Source organism: Procambarus clarkii, chromosome 15 (assembly GCF_040958095.1).
Source record: "Procambarus clarkii isolate CNS0578487 chromosome 15, FALCON_Pclarkii_2.0, whole genome shotgun sequence".
In the NCBI taxonomy this organism is placed as follows: Eukaryota; Metazoa; Arthropoda; class Malacostraca; order Decapoda; family Cambaridae; genus Procambarus; species Procambarus clarkii.
The window spans coordinates 4,475,460-4,487,798 of record NC_091164.1 but is presented as its reverse complement, the minus strand read 5'-3'; the positions used below and the strand labels follow the sequence as shown (position 1 = coordinate 4,487,798).

Below are 12,339 nucleotides of genomic sequence, written 5' to 3'. Positions count from 1 at the left end.
AACATATGCCTAACTAAATATTTTGTGGTTTTATTTTTGTTTTTAAAACTTTTGATTGAATTTAGTCGATGTTGAGAACACCAACTGGTGGCCAGATTGTTCTGATTTAGTTTGAGTTTTAATTCATATTTGAAAATAACAGACGACAGGAGTTTGATCAAATAAACTTTAACTCTTCATCCATTATTCTGAATTTTGAAATGAAAATAAGAGTATCACTGAAAATGAAGCTACTAACTGCGGCACTACAACTGATACGTACTATGTACGTTTCCAAGCATGTACGAACAACAGCAGCTAAGATGATGCTGGCAATAAATGGTCGTAGATGGCACAGCGACAAAATCACTATAATGCCACTCTTTCTTTGAACAAATCTTTTAAGTTTACTTGGATTATACCTTGATGGGGTTTGTGGAGGAGTTGTTCTTCCCATATACAGTATATAGCACTTGGAAGGGGTCAGGATAAGGATCTGGGATGGAATTGGGGGAATGGAATTGTGCCCAACCACTTGGGCTGGACAATAGAATGACTGTCTCGCTTCATGCAGGTCGGCGTTCAACCCCCGACCGTCCAATGGTTGGGCACCATTCCTCTTCCACTGTCCCATCTCAAATCCTTATCCTAACCCCTTTCAATTGCTATATAGTTGTAATGGATTGGCACTTTCCCCTGATAATTTTCTTCCTCTTCCCAAGCCCAACCCAGGGCCAGACTTGACTTGTAACAGCTCGGTCCAACAAGCTGTTGCTTAATAGTAAATACAAGAACCAATTGTTCTTTTATCTACTATTAAAAATCAAGGCTCAATGCTTTTATCAGATTGGTCTACACCCACTTAGGTCAAAATAATCTACCTTATGGTGGTATTTCACTTTCAGAATAGGTGGCACTTAACCAATAAATTTTCCCCATGAAGGAAAAAATTCACTTAAAACACACACACTGTAAATTGTGTGTGTGTTTTGTGAAATTGGCATTGTTTCTCTAATGCCTCCAGCACAGAGCTGATTTGGTTAGCAAGTTAGAGACACTGGCCTGTAACTCAGCGCCTCCTGTCTTTCTCCCTTCTTGCATACCAGGACTACATTAGCCATCTTTACATTTTGTATAGTTGTCCTGTTACTAATGATGCCTCTGCTCCCTCTTTTCGTATCCACGGTGAGATGCCATCTGGACCAACGGCCTTCGTCATTAACAATGGTGCACGCAGCAGCCTTTAAATGACCACATTTCTTAATAAGAACCCAGCTTGGCCCATGATCGTGATAAACACACTTAAGGTTAATTAACAAAACTGACATGTGAGGTATTACATTAAGACACATCACGTCCTTTATGTAGTTTGGTCATTGATAACAATACAAAATGCATACGAGTACTTAAAATAACATCATTAAGAAACTAAAAGGAAAGTCTGAAAGAGGAGAGTATTTTAAGTGCTTAAATATTGTAACCTGAAGTAAATTTTTTTACTCACTTGGACAAAGGGTTTCACAGGAATAATGACATTACTGTATCTAGGAGTGATGAGGTTACCAGCAGGGAATTACAGATATAATACAGAATTATATGTCAAGCCATTTTCAAAATTCCCAGTCTACATTTGCAAATTTGTATGAATACTTTTTTTCCTTACCTGTTAAAATATGAAAATAATGTCTCCTTGTGCCATTAGATACAAATCCAGAGAATGTACCCATTCAAAAGCATGTGATAAATCAGTAGGTATAATTTAAGTATTGAAGACAATAAGCAGTTGAGAAGCACAAAAATATTAAACTGAGTAAAACGTTCACAATAGCCAAAGAGGAGGTACAAATTTATGCAACTTACATGACAAAAGCTTTTAATAATGCAGTTACAAAAATAATAATAATTAAAATAATAATAATATACTTTTGTTTTTTTAACTGACCAAATACATTTCAGTTTTAAAACATGACTTAATGATAGAAAAATCTTAACAATAATAATGTGTGGCACAAAACTTGATACCTGCTTGATACTTGCTTGATGTGGTTCTGGGAGTAGTTCTATTCTCCAAGCCCGGCCTGAGGCCAGGCTTGACTTGTGAGAGCTTGGTCCACCAGGCTGTTGCTTGGAGTGGCTTGCAGGCCCACATATCCACCACAGCCTGGTTGGTCTGGCACTTCTTAAAGAAAACTATCTAGTTTTCTCTGAAGATGTCCACGGTTGTTCCTGCAATATTTCTTATACTCACTGGGTGGATGTTGAACAACCGTGGAGCTCTGATGTTTATACAGTGTTCTCTGATTGTGCTTATGGCCTGGTCGTAGCCTCCCTGGCCAGGGAGGCTACGATCCCAACCCCGACCTACGACCCCGAGGCTCCCCGACCAGGCTTCCCTGTGCCAGGGAGGCCTGGTCGACAACCGGGCCGCGGGGACGCTAAGCCCCGGAAGCACCTCAAGGTATGGCACCTCAGCTCTTCACTAGTTTTATTCTGCATTTTCTTCCATATCGTTCATTCCAGTACATTGTTATTTTACTGGGTAGATTTGGGTCCTCCATTATTTTTCACGAGTATATTATTTGATACCTATCTCGTCTCCTTTCTAGCGAGTACATTTGGAGAGCTTTGAGACAATCCCAATAATTTAGGTGCTTTATCGCGTCTATGTATGCAGTATATTTTCTCAGAACTCCCTCTATTTCAGCAATCTCAACTGCAATGGAGGGAGTGAGTACTAAGCAGTACTCAAGATGGGAGAGCACAAGTGATTTGAATAGTACAACCATTGTGTTGGAATCCCTGATTTGAAAGTTCTCGTAATCCATCTTATCATTTTTCTGGCTGATGCAATATTTGCTTGGTTATGCTCCCTAAACGTTAGGTCGTCAGACATCATTACAGTATTCCCAAATCCTTGACATGCTGCTTTCCTACTATGGGCAAATCTGATTGTGTTTTGTACCCTGTATTATGTTTAAGGTCCTCATTTTTACCGTACCTCAGTACCTGGAATTTATCACTGTTAAACATCATGTTATTTTCTTCTGTCCCATCAAAAACTTTATTAATAATCCGCTTATAGTTTTTCAATGTCTTCAGCAAAGGTAATTTTCATGCTGATTTTTGTGTCATTTGCAAATGATGATACAAAGCTGTGACTTGTATTTTTCTCTATATCTGACATGAGAATAAGGAAAAGCAGCGGTGCAAGGACTACCCTGAGGAACAGAACTTTTAACTGCGCTTAGAGTCGATTTTATATGGTTGACTGTTACTCTTTGTGCTCTGTTCGAAGGAAAACTGAGTATCCAGCATCCTACTTTACCAGTTATTCCCACTGACCTCATTTTGCGTGCTATCACTCCATGGTCACATTTATCGAATGCCTTTGCAAAGTCTGTGTATACCACAACTGCATTCTGTGTTTTCTCCAATGCCTCAGTGATTTTGTCAAAGTGGTCAAGTAGCTGTGAGAAGCAAGACCTTCCTGCTCTAAATCCATGTTGGCCTGGGTTTGTGAAGGTCATTGGTCTCCATGAAACTGGTGACCTTTCTCCTGATCACTCTCTCAAATATTTTTATTATGTGGGACATTAGTGCAACTGGTCTATAATTCTGTCAATGCTTTGCTCCCTCCCTTGTGTAGAGGGGAGGGAGCAATTTTGTCTGCTGATTTATGTGCATCTGGTATTGCCCCTGTGTCTAAGTTCTTCCTCCACACTTTACTAAGTGCCTGTGCTACTGGCACTTTGCATTTCTTTATAAATATTGAATTCCATGAGTCTGGACCCAGGGCTGAGTGCATGGGTATGTTGTAAATTTATCTTTCAAATTCTGCCACACTCGTGTTATTATCAGGTATATTTACAGAGGTTTGGATACCACACATAAAGAAGTTGTCCAGATCTTCCACTTTCATGCTGTTTATTGGAGTGCTAAACATGTCCTCATACAGCTTTTTTAGGATGCCACTAATTTCTTTGTCATTCTCAGTGTATGAACCTTCACTCGTACGAATAGAGCTAATACTGGCAGTGGTTTTTGCTTTTGATTTGGCGTATGTGAAGAAATATTTTGGGTTTGATGATGATATGTTTAATTAGCCTTGGATTACTATCATCTAAAGACCAGAACACAGCTTACATCACATGTAAGGTGGAAGAGCAGAGTGTGAATGGTTATGCCACATGCGTGGTGGACGAGTGATGCTCGAGTGGTGCATGAGGTGGATATTTGGTGCTTCAGTGGTGCATGGGTGGTTACATCACATGTGAGGTGGACAAGTGTGCTTTGGTAGTGTATGGGTGGTTACACCACATGTGAGGTGGAGAGTGATGTTTGGGTGATCATGCACATATGTTTACTGATCACTGACTATGTACAGAGGAGTCAGATCTAGCTTGTTATGCCCCACTTCCTATCCATTTATACCTAGCACACTAGGTAACTCTCTCAACACTAATGTTTTTATTTTTTCTTAAAATTGTGGTTGAAATTTGTTTAAATAACCTCTTCTCTCAATGCATTCGACTAGCCAACTACATGTACAGGGAAGAACAAGTTTCTCACTCCTCTGATACAAATACATGCCCAGCTTCTACCAATGCCTCCTTGTACTATCTCCTTTTGATTTAAAAGGGCTTTCCTTGTCTATTTTGTCTGTTCTCCTAAGGATCTTATATGTAGTGATCATATCCCTCTGTATTTTCTACTTTCTAAGGTTGTGAAGGCAAATTCCCACAACTTATGCTCATAGCCGAGTCCTCTCAACTCTGGTACTAATCTAGTCGCAAACCTCTCAACTTTCTCAAGTTTTTTTGTTTGTATTTCACCAAGGTACAAAATCATATACATGCTGCACCTTTCATATCCTTGTTGATGGTGCATACTCGAGTAATGTTCTGGCATTGGATGGGTTTGAAAGCCTCCTTGTTTAGATTCTAATAGATGGATTGATACTTGGGAGCCGGTCGGCCGAGCGGACAGCACGCTGGACTTGTGATCCTGTGGTCCCGGGTTCGATCCCGGGTGCCAGCAAGAAACAATGGGCAGAGTTTCTTTCACCCTATGTCCCTGTTACCTAGCAGTATAATAGGTACATGGGTGTTAGTCAGCTGTCACGGGCTGCTTCCTGGGGGTGGAGGCCTGGTCGAGGACCAAGCCGTGGGGACACTAAAGCCCCGAAATCACCTCAAGATAACCTCAAGATTGGGTGGTAATTTCATCTTTTTCACCTGCATTTGCTTATGGTCTACATTTATTTTCCTTTGATTATATAATTACACTTAATTATATTTTATTTTATTTCATTTTGATGATGATTTCATGATACGGTAGCCTACTATATTGTATGTTACTTTTCTTCATCAATAGGCTTTATTGATCACCTTTGATGAAAAAATTGAATTTTCCTAGAAAATTAACATACATACAGTATTTTCTTTTTATAAAGACCAAAACATTCATTCACAGTGACCTAGGAATGCACGCCCATGTAAAACATTGATGGTACTGAATGTAGCATGGTGCAGGGAGTGATGTGCACATCATACACTTAGTCGTGTTAAGGCTAGGATTGGAGCGGTTATCGCATGGAGAGTCTCATCACTGGCGACGAGCACCTTAATTTTTTTTTTTTTAGTTTGATAAACCTGGTTAGGTTGGGCTAGGGTTGCTTTAACGAAGGTTAGGTTGGGTTAGGATTGCTTTAACGAAGGTTATGTTAGGTCATGTTAGATTACCACGATTACAGTAATTTCTATTTGGAGTAAGTTGATCAAGACGCTCGGTGGTCACAAAGTGAGGAGGGAGGGAGGAAGAGGAAGTATCCTACCATGTATGTTGTGCTGATAAGCTACATTAGCCTTTCATATTCATATCAGCAACTGCGAATAATTTACTGTTTATAAATATAAATTATCATTATAAATCACTTGATTAGGCTAGCACTCATAACTCATAAATGATAGAGTAATATTGAATTAAAAATAACACTCTTAAGTAAAAAAATGAAATGAAAGATAAATGAACTAAAATCAATTAAAATGATTTTCCTTCAATAAACTTTTATTGTACATTTATTAATTTATATTGCTTGATGGGAGCCCAGAGTTGCCGTCATTTAAGGCAGTTTTTTCCTGCCTTGCCACGATTGCCAGGAATGAAAACAATTATAGTAATAGAAACAAACAAATCGACTAAAGTTTTTAAAACATGCTGAATCGACAGTAGATCAACGTGTCTAGCGATGCAGTAAGTTACTCTCCATATGTTGATCAACATGTCTAGCAGACAAACGGCTAAGGAATAAATTACCTAAGAGGGTTAACAACAAATACAATTATCTTTTTGAATTAAATTCTACACAAAATTGATTAAAATTAAAAATGTTATAGCAACTGCCCAAAATATTATCATAAATTAGGACATTGTGAACTAAGATGCTGGCTCAAGTGACTCGTTTTAAAATAAATGTCATTGTAAAACAAGAATATCAACACATCATCTTAAGCTCACGACTCCCGATTTAATAATACTGTTGGTTAATACCTCCGGGGAAGACACCTATTTTAGGCGTAAAAATTGGGCAGTCATCATACAGCATCAGTGGGGCAAGCAGAAGAAAGCAGCAGATGATACGACAGCAGAGGGGGGAAGGGATTCAGCAGTCAGCAGCAGCACAGCAGCATAGTAGTGGTGGTGGTGGTAGCAGCAGATGGTGGTGGTGGTGGTGCAGCAGGTTCGGCAAATCAGGCCAAATTAATGAGGAGTGTTATGTAGAGGTGGGTAGTGGAGGAGTGATGCATTATTACAGTTCTTCGAGAAAACTGCCGATGGTTGCTAACTTGCTAGTGTTTAGGGGTGAGCTAACTCTTTTTTTAAAAGTCTACCAGACACCAAGATTTTTTTTCAAAGCATTAAGGGAATAATTACTAACTGTATGTTTAATGGCAAAAATTATTAACCATACTAAAGCAAACAAAAAGTTGTTAAACACCGATGAAGAGTATATATAACTGTGTGAGAAAGTTAGCATCTCATGCTGGCAAATGAGTACAAAAATGTAATGTTTTGGAACATAATACCTGTATCTTCAACCTATTCTTCTCCCTAAGCTGTGGTACCTTAACTGCTCATTAAGAACCCAACATAAATCAAACGACCAGAAAAAAATAAAAAATAAAAAAGCGGGCTTTAAAATTTAAGATGCAACTAAGATTCTGGCTTTTAGGATGAACAAATATTTGTAATTTGAGTGTTTATGTTAAGTTTTGACTGAAAAATCAAAACTAAGATGATCTAAGATTAATGTAATCATGGAAAATGTTTAAATATTAAAATAGAAAATTAAAACAATTTTAAGTTTTATGATATAATTTGAGTGTTCCAAGTATTTTGTAACTTGTTGTGGTACAAAAAATAACAAAAAGATCAAACCATATAAAACTGGCAACCAAGGGATTAACGACACGCTTCATAGCAAGCAAAACAAATCACACTGCTAGTGTACTTACCAAGCATCTTAGATACATAGGGCTCTATATCTACATCTTGAAGATGCTGGTGAGTGTGTGCATGGTAAAGCCGCAATGTTGAGTCTAGTCGAATGCTCACCCAAACACCCTCGCCAATCCAGGCCATCTGTCTTACTTGTGATTCTTTGCGAGGGTGGGCATCAAATGACTTCTGATGGATTGTAAAGAATACAATTAATGTGAAAGAAAATGTTACAGACGATGCCAGTTTAAAGCAAACTAAGTACAGCATTGCCACCCCAAACAGAAATATCGAGTGGTATGCTAAATATTAACAAAACTGCATACAGTATATAGTCTTATATAGGGTTTCTTGTTATTGCATCATTTCTGTTCTCCATGAAGTTCAATCTCTCTGTGTTTAAACCTTTGCTGCTACGGTACATCTTTACCTTTTGTGTACCTTCACAGATGTAAACAAGCACCTTTACATTCACACACAATACATATTCAATGAGCAGCAACTTCGTAAATTTCATGGACAAAGTAGTACTTTCTACAAATATTTTATGCTGTCCTATTCATCTTACCATTTGAAGCAGCATTACAAGTATAAATTCAAATTACTTTTTTGAATGCTGTAACCTGATATAAACAAAGTGAAAAGATATGAACAGCGAACCCTCCTATTATTCCTTAGAATGTATATCTTAAACAAAAAAATTAATGTCAAACTTGGAATGAATATAAACAATATACAGTTATTTAGTTTCAACTATGCTTAATTAAATTACCACAGAATCAACTATTTCTCCAAATTTTGCATCAACAAAAATTAATAAAACTACATTCAAAGCAAAATTTGTTATCACTCGCACTCAGTGGGCAAATTACACGGAGCAAAAATACAAAATCCATCAATCATGAGGGACAAGTACCAGGAGAATCTGTCCTAAAGAGAGATTTTTCATTACCTGCCTTATTTTCAATACTCCTTTTTCAAAACCATATTTCAAAGGCAATCTAGCCCATATTTAAGCTAATTGAAAAAACAAATGTGTCAACTCAAAATTAAAGTAAACCACACAACTTTGTTTCAAAATGGATTAATGGATTTCCCAAGGAGCCAACTATTCCTTCTAATATTGCACCCATGTAGGAAAACCATTAAAAATTTAATTCGAGCAACATAAAAGGTACTTGCCATTGATACCCTAATTTGTTCCATGCTCAATGAGCAAATTTTATTTTCAACCTGTCATGGTGATGATTATCTACCAAGGTAACACACACACTACAAAAAGACTCCACCTTAATCCCCAGTATTTCCCACATTCCAGACCCTAAACCTCATTTTATAAATGTAGAGTCATGACCCCTTAATGTTGTAAATGAACCAATTACAGTACATAGATTTTCCCTGCCATAAACTTTTATACTCAAAATTTTCTATAAAATAGCTTGGATCCCTGTTTCAATAAATAATTAATGAGATATGGTCTCAACCATATTCAGAATAAACATTTCTGGCACTTCCAGAGTCAAATTCAAATCTCTTAAATGAAACTTGTCAAAACTTGCTGCTTCCAAAATGAAAACCAGCCATATAATTTTATCCAAAACAGGCCCATTGACTTTCCCCAGAGCCAAAATTTTTCTTTCAAATTCACATTTTCAATGACATTTTTATGACATTCAGACAGTTCTGAATAAATGAAACTGTTCACTCTAAAAAGAAAAACTAGTCTTATAAATAATCGTTTTTAAACAAAGTCCATTGACTTTCTCATGCCAGATACTCTAAGGCTCAATATTCCTCTATGAAATACATGGGAACCTGCTCTAAATAAAAATTTTAGAGACACAAATTACTGTCTCAGTCATTTTCAGAACACCATTGTTGGTATCACATCTGACTCAAACTCTGACCTATACTGAATTATAAGAAAGCATAGAGCAAACATTGGCAAAAATAATATTAGTTGGAAGTTATTTTACTCAATATTACAGATTTCATAGCAACACCCTACGTAATCGGGATTCAGATAATCACTTAAGAGAGATACGTTATATGGAGATCCAGATTTTGGATGGGTCCATTGTCCACTAAAAGAACCATTCTAAAGTACAGTATAACAAGTAAAAGTTACATCTGAAGTGGGAAAAATGGGCAGTGAATACTTCAAATTATGAGGACAGATTGAGCCTGGCAGTGCTACCAAAATTGACCAAGTCCAGCGGGTCTATAATAATATCAATGTTTTTATGAGATAGTGACAAGCCCACAACTGACAAACTGGGTTTTTGATAATGATGAATGTGATTTTAATGAAAGACTTTCTGATACAGTACTGAGTTACATTCGACATGGGACATTCTAATAGTGCATTAATGATCTCATGAAAATCTGGGGCCCTAATTCCTAAAATACAAGGAAATACTTACTTCTACATTCATGATTCTAGGATCAACTACATGAATTTTGTTGCGGTATCCACACCAAACTTTGTTGTGCACAACATGCATGCACCGGATGGAGTGATGAGGTTTGCCTAAGTCTAAGAGATGATAATTCGTTAAATCCCACTGCCCGTCCCCTTGCCGATGAAATATGGCCACAGTCCCATCTGCAAGAGCTGCTAGAACTCGACCCTTGATGTGTCTGCAAGACAAAATATTGGCAGGTAACTGTATCTGATTTTGGGTAAAAATCTATTTCAAAAATACATTATTTTATTTTTATCCTCAAGTGATCTATAGCATTATGCTTCTTCTTACTTACCTCAACCATAAAATTAACCTTTCCTTTACTGCCTGTATTAATTATTAGTGATAAATTGCTTCCTCAAAATATTTCACATGCTGCTTCTGCTGATTCATTAACACTAATTGACTAGATCTGATCAACATGACAACTCAAAGAACACTGTGCACTTTTAAAAAACTGTAACATGTGTTTAAAATTTTTAACCTTTCGAACAAAAATTATTTATGCATTTCAAATTAGAAATATTAAGCACTAAAAACTACCTTTGAGTATATATGAACAGCACTTTCCTCAGCATTACATATGCTCTCAAAGGCAAGATCCTACTGACCTTTGTTAAGAATCACACAAAGTCAGGACAATGACATTTTTCAGCTGGAAAATTGTAAAAATGTTCCTGCTGGGGTCATAGCAAGAAGACACTGGAGAATACTCAATCTAATCTAGAGCACCCAAAATGTGCACTTGCATAAGAGCTAAAGCTTTTCCAGGTATTATTTGTTATCATAGGTACCACTATTATATGACGCACTAAGTCACTATTTCTGACCACCATAAGGTGGCAGTACCGACACCACAACAAAGACACTCTCAACACAACCTTACCACACTCTACCTCATCACTAGGCTAACAAAAAAAAAACACTACTGAACACAGCTATCACACTTGGTAAACTCCAGAAGGCAGGTGTCGGCAGGAGCCAACATAATGAAAATAAAGTTCACTTGTGCTGCAGCGATGTGAAAAGTAACTGGCAAGGGGGGAGGGGGGAAGGTCTGCGTGAAGGAACTAACAGCTGCATATCCTCTGGAACCTGGACACAGTATACACTATGGCAGCTATTCTTGGCACATCTCCTTAGCCACTGCACTCCTCCACATTACAATACTGTATGACACCCCCCCCCCATGGTGCACCGGAAAAAATTATTTCCAACAAATTATTTTACCTTCTTATATTGTTAAAATGCTCTGATCGTGGGAACTAAAATAAAATATTGTAAGTGACATACTTTAGACATGACGGAGCTCAGAAGTTGAGCAATTTATGGTGCCGAATGAGTAGGCACCCGGATATCATAACTAGCATTGTATTCACTTTTATCTGAATGTTGTACATAGTCTTTATCACAGTCAGGATCATCTATGCCACTATCAATGCAAAATAATTGCATATGATACATACAAGGTACAGGATACATTTGTTCCTGTACCCTCTAGTGGAGGGGATGGGTAAGAGAATGAGCTTTGAAACTCAAGGTACACACAGAGGGCTTTTCTACATACAAAAGTTATTCACTAATGTGGCATAAGTACATTGAATGAAACATTTAGTTCTTATGGATAACTCTAGTCACTTCAATGAATAGTTCTGATTTCCACCTGCTGCTGTGACCAAGCAGATAAAACTGGTGAGGATGGCTTTAGGGAGTTTGTTGGGCTGCCACCTGGTGGTGGTCAGGAATAGTCACCTTGTGGGCAATTCGGTAGTCACCTAGAGCAATGCTTGGTTATCCTTGTGATGTCAACTTGTGCCTATTAGGTGAATGCCCTTTCTAGCTGCAGTCTAAGTTGGAGAATTCTTTAGTGTCTCACAAGTACCAGTATGTCAACCTGCTCTGATTATGCTAGATCCTAACTAAAGGTTGGAATACTGTTGCCTTAAGAAGCTGAGCTTGAAAGCTTAAAAATTTGCCAAATCAAGTTTCATGAACTGGATTTTTTTGGGTATCAAACTTACACAATGGACAACACAGAGTCCTTGAGCTTGATCGAGTGTAGGCAGCGCTTCCAGTGGCGGACTGCTGAATGAACATATATAGAGCCACTCTGCGAGCCAAGCCACATGGTTGACAGGACAGATGACATCTTTTCAACCTCCTCTGCTACTACACTTGAGTCTGCCAAAACATTAGTTATTAATGGTACTGCTACAGTATTACACTTAAGTACAAAAACAAGATAATTTATTTAAAAGAAATGAAATTTGGTTCCTAATGCCATTAAGTTTCAGCACATGTCACATTGATCAACTCACTGGGGTAAGTGTACAAAAAAGGACAACTTGTATAGATCAATATACCCTAATTCCACTCGCCATCTGAAATGTTACATGAT

At 37.7% G+C, this 12,339-nt stretch overlaps 1 protein-coding gene across 33 annotated transcripts in view; it reads right to left on the bottom strand.

The window, feature by feature from the left end:
• The window catches only part of syd (JNK-interacting protein syd), a 122,779-nt gene that overhangs the window by 22,913 nt on the left and 87,527 nt on the right, over window positions 1-12,339 (bottom strand). For 25 of the 33 annotated variants that reach the window (XR_011228535.1, XR_011228541.1, XR_011228544.1 and 22 more), the window contains 4 exons: window positions 11,963-12,122; window positions 9,900-10,116; window positions 7,494-7,665; window positions 6,529-6,543 (listed from right to left, as the gene is read on the bottom strand). Coding sequence is in view for 3 of the 33 variants with exons in the window: in XM_069324906.1 (XP_069181007.1) it covers window positions 6,529-6,543; window positions 7,494-7,665; window positions 9,900-10,116; window positions 11,963-12,122 (564 nt within the window). In the remaining 30 variants the exon portion in view is untranslated. The remainder of the gene's footprint in view (window positions 1-6,528; window positions 6,544-7,493; window positions 7,666-9,899; window positions 10,117-11,962; window positions 12,123-12,339) is intronic. The other 8 variants (XR_011228537.1, XR_011228539.1, XR_006772998.2 and 5 more) reach the window with 1 other exon arrangement.